This window comes from Berghia stephanieae, chromosome 4 (assembly GCF_034508935.2).
Source record: "Berghia stephanieae isolate SIO BIC M18660-M18661 chromosome 4, UCSD_Bste_1.3, whole genome shotgun sequence".
Classification (NCBI taxonomy): Eukaryota; Metazoa; Mollusca; class Gastropoda; order Nudibranchia; family Aeolidiidae; genus Berghia; species Berghia stephanieae.
Window position 1 is genome coordinate 8,797,449 of NC_088363.1, and position 9,086 is coordinate 8,806,534.

General features: G+C 33.8%; 1 protein-coding gene across 1 annotated transcript in view; it reads right to left on the minus strand.

The window, feature by feature from the left end:
* Positions 1–776: 776 nt before the first annotated feature.
* The window catches only part of LOC144971683 (uncharacterized), a 33,933-nt gene continuing 25,623 nt past the window's right edge, over positions 777–9,086 (minus strand). The window contains exons 9-15 of the mRNA XM_078912755.1: positions 7,809–7,886; positions 6,735–6,806; positions 5,975–6,070; positions 5,068–5,121; positions 4,382–4,486; positions 2,011–2,106; positions 777–1,495 (exon numbers count right to left, since the gene is read on the minus strand). Coding sequence (XP_078768881.1) covers positions 1,298–1,495; positions 2,011–2,106; positions 4,382–4,486; positions 5,068–5,121; positions 5,975–6,070; positions 6,735–6,806; positions 7,809–7,886 — 699 coding nt within the window. The 3' untranslated portion in view covers positions 777–1,297. The remainder of the gene's footprint in view (positions 1,496–2,010; positions 2,107–4,381; positions 4,487–5,067; positions 5,122–5,974; positions 6,071–6,734; positions 6,807–7,808; positions 7,887–9,086) is intronic.

Here is a 9,086-nt window from a genome sequence, read left to right on the forward strand (position 1 = left end):
TGCTAGAGTATCATGATAGTAAATTTACTTCCGTTTGTAAAATCTATCTTTCCCATAATGGTTAAAGAGTATATTTTAAACGTGGGTGGGGGGTGTCACAGTAAAGATTGTTCACAATTATCTTATTAAATTTTATTTTATTAAGAACTGAATTCATCTCACTCCAGTTATATTTCGGTAGGCTTAGATAAACTTTACCTTCTAATATTAGATCGTCTTTCCTTTTATAGCCTTCCCTCGAATTAATTTCTAATTAGTGAATACTTTTCGTTCTACATTCTGTCACGTAGCCACTTATTATAAAAGCTGATAGGTCTAACATTCGACACTCACTTTCTCTCCACAATCTATGCCGGACGGCCAGTCGCTCTATTCCTATATATATATACTGGAAGATTTTTATCTTTTGGGACTTTGTAGATATTATATCTACACCATTAAGACGCCGGAGCTTTTAACTTTGATTGTATAATCTTCAAGGATCAAACCCAAGCCCGCTGTCAAAGGACTTCACAATAACTTCTTACCAATTGCCTGGAAGTGGAATTTTACGAGTCCGATCCTGTTATCAGAGGAATAGATCATCCAAGCCCATCAACTGCCTGGAAACGTAAACTTATGAACCTGATATATTATCATAAGTTACGTAAAGTATTCATATCTCTATTTGTAACTACCACGATCACTGTTTATCTCTTTTAATTAAATTTCATCATTATTTTTATTTCATTGTAAACAAATCGTTAATTGTTTTTCATTTATAGTAACTAGTAAATTCTGGGGCCTCATTCTACATATATCTTTATGCATAGTCGAGTAGCTCTTTACTCACTTGAGACCATGACCCAACAGAAACTCAGTGAGTACCCACTTAAAACTTATATTAAATATGATGGGGACCCAATTCCAGTGAGTACCCACTTTAGACTTATACTAAATAGAAAAGAGACCCAATAGAAACCCAATAAAGTCTTCGACTAACTTTCAATATGATGAAGACCCAACAGAGACCCATATATACCCACTTTAGACATAATACACTAGAGACCCAAAAACGATTAATCATGAGACTTAATGAGGACTTACATATAACAGCGTATGAAAAGAACCCATTGAGGACCAAATATAAGTTAATGAAAACCCAAATCGAGACCCAATAGAATCCCAAGGAGACCATTGAAATTCTTATATCCAACATATATTAACCATTTTTCGTCTCTTTTAAACATTCGCGGCTTCAAAAACATAGTGAGTCAAAATCAGAATCATTCATATTATTATTCATATCACGGATAGCTCAGCCATTCATATTCAGATCTCGGGCAGGCGATCCGTTTATATCAATGTATGATGAATTGCTTTCATCACTTAAAATCGACTGGACTGATGCTCTTTTTTGGGATGTTGCTGTGCGCTCGTTTTCAAGATCTTTGACTTGGCTTGGGTATTTGGAAGCGTAGTAGCGAAGGAAGCTCATGGTGGCGTTGTAACCTCTCTGAAATGGAAATATCATTGACGTCTCAGGTTTAAAATTTTGGGCAAATTGAAGATCGTTTTAATGTGTTGTTATTCGAAGTAAAACTTTTTCGCTATTTGTTTATTTAAGTGTTGTTTTTTTTTCAGACCAGTGTAATTCGGATTACATATTCATTCAAAAAAAAAATTGCCAGTTTGGTGTTGTTAATGCCAAATTAAAACATCTTGGCAGTTTAACGCCGTTTGGCATGGGAACTTTGGGTTTTGTATTTCAATCTTATCTTATATATTTAATATAATAGAAAATACATAATAATGGCAGAGCATTTACTGATGTTCAACCAAAGTTGCCAAGACAAGTTTAAGTTCATGATGTCGTGATAATTAACGAAACCCGCCGAAACCCAGTCCAAGGTTCACTCGCTAATGGTGTACATTTCCGTTCTCTCACCACTGCTGCCTACTTCCCATAACTTTGTCGGGTTTCGTCGGGTTTCGGTGGGTTTCGTAAAAATAGGACCACCGCTCATTTACCTCAATGACGAAATCAGCGTCGGCGTCTTCCAGGTTAAAGTCCATCCAGCCTACATGCCCTGTATTGATTCCCACAATTCTGTCTGCGTCGTTTTCCTGGTACATTTACATGTAAAAACAAACAAACAAACAAACAAAAAATAAAACAAATAAACAATGTATCAAAGGGAGATAATAATAAAATGTAAAGCGTGTTGAAATTAAAGGTCAAATACTTTTCAGCTATCTGAATGGATTAGGAATAATAATATATTAACATGTTCCTGTGTTGTTGTTTTTTTTTGTCATTGACTGTAGAAGGGTTTTGAGTCCGAAACATTTGTGCTTGGTATTTTGTTCTTTCTTGAATCTGCTATATTCAATTTTGTAAATACCTTTAATATGATAAAGGAAATTGGCGTCACTCATCTCTTTGTTATTGTTTTTAGACATCTATTAAAATGATTAGTTCTCACTACACTATATCCAATCAGAGTATAAACGTTTGAGGTTATACATCGTTTTGTGTGTTGGTACATTATATTTGGCTGGCTGATGTTGTGACTATTTACCGAAACGCATCTTATTACTCTGGGTTGTAAAATAAGTACCCGGGCAACAATGAAACAAATAAAAAGCCAGCTCTTTTGGTATTTGTCAAACAAAATAAAAATATAACAGCTCTTTTATCTCACGCTAATGTGCCAAATCACTCGTTCTCAATTCAAGTGATAATGTTAGCTTGAAAACTTCATGAGAAGTGCCTTTAGCCCAATTAATTAGTGGATATTGCTCCTCATAAAGGCCATTACCTTTAATATTTTCTCTGACGTTTTCTCATGCGGCTATGCGGTCTTGTGGAATGACACTCGCCTTTTGATCATAAAATAAAAAAAATTGGGTTCGAATCCCGCTATGAGCGGCGCATAGTTGAGTCCTTGAAAAAGGCTATTCTCTTTACTCATATTCTTTCACCGTACTCAGTTTTAAAATGAGCACTAGGCTGTTAACAGCGTAGTCTCTGTCGAAAAAAAAAGAAATTTCGCAGACATCGCGGGTAGTCCTACATGTTAAGGGTTGCTGTTGGCTAGTGACCCCTTGTAAAGCGCCTTTATCACATTAAGTGGATATTGCACTATACAACATCTTGTTTTCTTTTGATTTGTTGGGTTTTTTTTTCGTTTTTTTTCCTGTGGTTCCACGAGCTTCGTGATTTTAGATGCAATTGAAATGCGGTTTCGTCAAGATTGTATCAAGACACATTCATGTCCGTGTGTTATACGGAGAGGGATACAGACATTGCATGCCTATATTTACTATGCAGATGACGTCACTCAGGCCTTTGTTATTGTTTTTGCCATCCGCGTTTGTGAGTTGTTCTCACTAAACTGTATCAACCAGACTCTAAAAGTTCATGGTTACACAGAGTTTGTGTGTTGGTCCATTATACTTCCGGATGGCAATGTTGTGAACTCCTTGGCCAAGCGCATTCTATCTATAGATAGAATAAAGATAGCGTCAATGAGGTCTTTGTTATCGTCTTTGACATCCACGTCTATGAGTAATTCTCACTTACCTGTATTATTCCGTAGCCATCGTTATGTTATAGCCTGACACTGAAAACCAAAAGGATTGGCAGTTTGACGTCATTATTTGGTTTTTGCACAGTCTAGTGAGTTGTCGTTAGTAGAGCTCACGGAAACAAGTTATTTCATTGGTTGAACTATTGAATAGAACTCACGATTTGTTTTCTTTTGTGGCAAAAGACTGGCATTTTGACGTCATTTTTTGGTCAGTGTCAGGCCATAGCTTTACGAAGGCCACGATTATCCAGACTATAACAGTTCATAATTACACAGAGTTTTGTGTGTTGGTGCGTTATACTTCCGGATGGCAATGTTGTAAGTTTCTTAGCCAAGCGCACACTATCAATTGAAGGTATGGCCAAAGAGCGTGTAGGTAACGATTGTTATGTTACCAAGAGCTCTCACTTCCCGCTTTTGGTGAAGCCACGCATCTTCCATCTTCTACTCGTATTTTCTTCATTGTATCAGTAAGCCTAGCGCGCATGATACACGCGGAGCACACCCAGATCGCTGTCTCGCCTGGCACGCGACAATAGCATTGCGATTAAGAGAAGTGAGAGCTCTTGGTTACTACGTTACCCTACACACTCTTTGGTTACACAGAGTTTTTTGTGTTGGTACGTTATACTTCCGGATGGCAATGTTGTAAGTTTCTTAGCCAAGCGCACACTATCAATTGAAGGTATGGCCACGGGCTAATGATGTAGCCTTCAGCTGCCTTAGGTAACACTCTTTTTATTGGTTTGGGGGGGGGGGCGGGGGCGTATTTTGTTGTCTATAATTTTTGTTTCGGTGTTTTTACTCACCCGAACGGTGGCTTGTTTGAGGTTTAACATCATCGTCTCCTGCAACGCTACTAGGAAGTCACCTAGAGTGGAAACCTCTCGACGGTGATAGCCGTGAAATCGAGTCTAAAGCATGAGAACACACAGACATTACACCTAATTTATTAACCACTTTATAATCATCATCATCATCATCATCACCATCATCATCATCATCATCATCATCATCATCATCATCATCATCATCATCATCATCATCATCATCATCATCATCATCATCATCATAAGCATCATCATAAGCATTATCATCATTATCATTAGTATCATCATCATCATCATTATCATCATTTTCATCATCGTAATCATAATAACAACAACAATGATGATGATGATGATGGTGATGATGATGATAATAATAATAATAATAATAATAATAATAATAATAATAATAATAATAATAATGATAATAACAATATAATAATAATATTAATAATAATAATAATAATAATAATAATAATAATAATAATAATAATAATAATAATAATAATAATAATAATAATATATTATTATTATTATTATTATTGTTATTATTATTATTATTATTATTATTATATTATTATTATTATTATTATTATTATTATTATTATTATTATTATTATTATTATTATTATTATTTGGAAGAGCAACACGTTATGAAACACACGTACCTGTAAGCGAATGCCTCTCTGTTCTAAATATTGGATTAGTTCAAAAAAGCTTATCTGAAGAAAAAAAAAAGAATTAAGTATAAAAGTTATATCAATGAATACAAAAATGGGTGAAGCAGGCTCCTATTGTATTTAGCTAAAATACTCACAACTTCCACCAGCCGAGTATAACGGATCAGATGTTTAAAACTCTTGGATGTTTAAATCCCCGGCGACTCAACTGTCGCCACTGAGGTGTTTCTGACTTCTATATTTCTCAGGTTTATGTTATTTCATTCATAGTTGGAGTAGATATTGTCAAGGTTAGTTCACATTCATGATCACTCGATTTCTTAATGATTAGTCTAGATACATTCATCATGCTTCTGAATTATTTTTTTTTACCGCTATATTGGATTTATTGCACGGATACAGTTTACACCTATTTCTATTCTACCTGCAATTTCCACATTTTTTGGGGCACCAACATTTTATGCGTTGTAAAAATTCTACTGAATTTGGAACTCCTTAGTTACATATCTAACGCCTTTTTTGTTTACTTTCCAAGATCTTTCTACAGATAGGACCTAAATTATCCCTGTCGTCTATCTGGAATTTAGTAATGTATTTCTGTCTTTATTGTTTTTTTGTTGTTGTTGGCTAAAGAAGGGTTTTGGGCCCGAAACGTTCCGTGTTTGGTATTTTGTTCTTTTTTGAAGCTGTTATATTCAATTTTGTTTCTTACTTTTTACACTCCAAAGCTTCTAGCAGCCTAGTTTCACTTAGATTTTTATAACTATAACAAAGGTTTTTCGTTAAATTCTGTAATTTACAAACAATCTGAGTAAAAAATGTTCATTGTATCAAATCGAATGTGATGAGTTTCCTATAGTTATTAAGGAGATGATTAAACTATAGTTTTACTCACGTCGTTGTCTCCATTGGTATCCATCATTTCAAAGATTTCGTCGATGTTACAATCAGTTCCAAATAGAAGTTCTCTGTGATGCTGTTGAAAATCCTTCTGAAGAAACAAATCAATAATTGATAAAGATCTGAAAAATGTGTTTGAAAACATTACCAGAAAAAGCAAGACAGAAAAAAAAATCCAAGTAAAATACCATCCCAAATAATCAGCCTACTTCGACTGGGAATTGAACCTCAGACCAAATTCCCTTTATTCATCCCCAAGGGGAGTTTTGAGTGATGGTACGTTATACCCGCTGGTAGATATTGTGAGTATTTCACCTAAACGTATATCATCAGTTTTACGAAATACACACTTTACGTAGACCACAGATAGTTCGAAGTTGGCGTCACTCGGGTCATTGTTATTGTTTTTTGTTTTTTTTTGCCATCCAAGTTTATTAATTCTCACTTAATTGTAAGGTCTATTCCGAGGGAAGACTGGAAGAACCCAGTCGTTTGTCGCAGTGTAACCCCCATAGCCTGACACTGACGAAATAAATTAATTACGCCAAAGGACAAATCCCTGACCACGACCGCAAAAGAAAACAAATCACGAGTTGTACTCAATAGTTCAAAAAATGGAAGTGTCCTTAACAAAAACGGACTCCTAACGTTTTAATTCATAAAAGCTAGCCTCGTGTCCGGCTATAAGATAACTAAGGTTGAACGAAAACCTGAATAGCTCTCATTGAATCTTCAATAGTAATAATAAAACGCACGTGGTCAAAGGCTGCATGAAGTTCCTCTTTAGAAATATTTTCCAAATCATCAACGTTAACTTTGGAGAGTACCTGGAGGAAAAACGATAGAATAATGATAATCAGACGTTGACAGCTTGATCAAACAATAGTAAACAAAATAAATTGAGCTTTTATATAGCTCAATATCTACTAAACGTGCTCAAAGCGCTTTTCACTACCTAGTCATGGTTATGGGCTATACAAATGCTATATTTTATTATTATTATTATTATTATTATTATTATTATATTATTATTATTACATTGTATTATTATTATTATTATTATTATTATATTATTATTATATTATGTATTAATTATTATTATTATTAATATTATTATTATTATATGGGAAGAGTTCTTTTAAAATAGTATTCATAACCTATGTAAACCTATCAATGATATTTTATATTTCTTGTCAAACAAAATACATTCGAATTTTAAAAAATAACAAAACGTGTCTTATTGCAGTTTACACCTAATTTATGGCCCAATTGTATAATACATTATTATTATTATCTATTAAATATATATCGAATTAGTTTAAAATAGGTTTTATTTCGTTATCATAACTGTGATTATATGTATATTTGTAAATATTCATTTATCCTTATTATAAATTGAATATTTGAGTTCATGTCAAAACTATCAATACATTCAAATTATTTTTATTCTTTTTATTATATCCCAAAGTGTGCCGGAGAAAATCATATTCAACTGCTAATTCTTACAAAGGATAAACATTACTTTCTTTCTTCTTTTTTTTTTCTTTTATTTCTTTTTTTACTATTATGCATTAGTAGAATCGGGATTTTCATAAAAATCAAAAACAAAAAAGGGTAAAATCTAGGTGTAATAAGTGCAGGTCTTATAACCCAACGCTATTTTGGCCTTGGTTTAACATTGTTGTAATAGAAATAGTATGCGTTGATTTGGGAGTATCCCCATTACAACAATGGGCCCATAATAATTTGGGTTATCAGACCTGCAAATCAGTACACGTCGGGTAAAATAAATATTATTGTCATACAAATATCATTCATGATAGTCTTACTTTCAAAAAATTGTCCAATGACCGCATAATCCTACGTTGAAATCTTTCGGCTTTTTCTTCCTCTTCCTTCTTTTGTTGTGATTTTCTAAAATGAAATGAAAAGTGAATGGGAAAAATGTTGTATTAGTTTTTGATGATAGTGATGGTGGGGGCATTGGTAGAAATGTGGTAGTGACAGAAATAGTAGTAGTAGTAGTGGCAGTAGAAATAGTAGTAGTAGTAGTTAGTAGTAGTAGTAGTAGTAGTAGTAGTAGTAGTTGTAGTAGCAGTCGTAGTAGTAGTAGTAGTAGTAGTTAGTAGTAGTAGTAGTAGTACTAGTAGTAGTAGTAGTAGTAGTACTAGTAGTAGTAGTAGTAGTAGTAGTAGTAGTAGTAGTAGTAGTAGTAGTAGTAGTAGTAGTAGTAGTAATAGTAGAAGCAGTAGTAGCAGTAGTATTAGCTGTAGTAGTGTGTAGTAAGTAGTAGTTAGTATAGTAGTAGTAGTAGTAGATAGTAGTAGTAAGTAGTAGTAGTAGTAGTAGTAGTAGTAGTAGAATAGTAGTAGCAGTAGTAGTAGTAGTAGTAGTAGTAGTAGTAGTAGTAGTAGTAGTAGTAGTAGTAGTAGTGTAGTAGTAGAAATAGTAGCAGCAGCAGTGTAGTAGTAGTAGTAGTAGTAGTAGGTAGTAGTGTAGTAGTAGTAGTAGTGGTAGTATTAGTAATGGTAGTAGCAGCATTAGTAGTAGTAGTAGTAGTAGTGGTAGTAGTGTAGTAGTAGTAGTAGTAGTAGTAGTAGTAGTAGTAGTAGTAGTAGTAGTAGTAGTAGTGTAGTAGTAAGTAGTAGAGTAGTGTAGTAAATAGTAGCAGCAGTAGTAGTAGTAGTAGTAGTAGTAGTAGTAGTAGTAGTAGTAGTAGTAGTAGTAGTATAGTAGTAGTAGTAGTAGTATGGTAGTAGTATAGTGTAGTAGTAGTAGCATTAGTAGTAGTAGTAGTAGTGTAGTAGTGGTAGTAGTAGTAGTAGTAGTAGTAGTTTGTAGTAGTAGTAGTAGTAGTAGTAGTAGTGGTAGTAGTAGTAGTGAGTAGAAATAGTAGCAGCAGCAGTAGTAGTAGTAGTAGTATAGTGTAGTAGTAGTGTAGTAGTAGTAGTAGTAGTTAGTAGTAGTAGTAGTAGTAGTAGTAGTAGTAGTAGTAGTAGTAGAATAGTAGTAGAGTAGTAGTAGTATATAGGGAGTAGTAGTAGTAGTAGTATAGTAGTAGTAGTAGTAAGTAGTAGTAAGTAGTAGTATAGTAGTAGTAGTAGTAG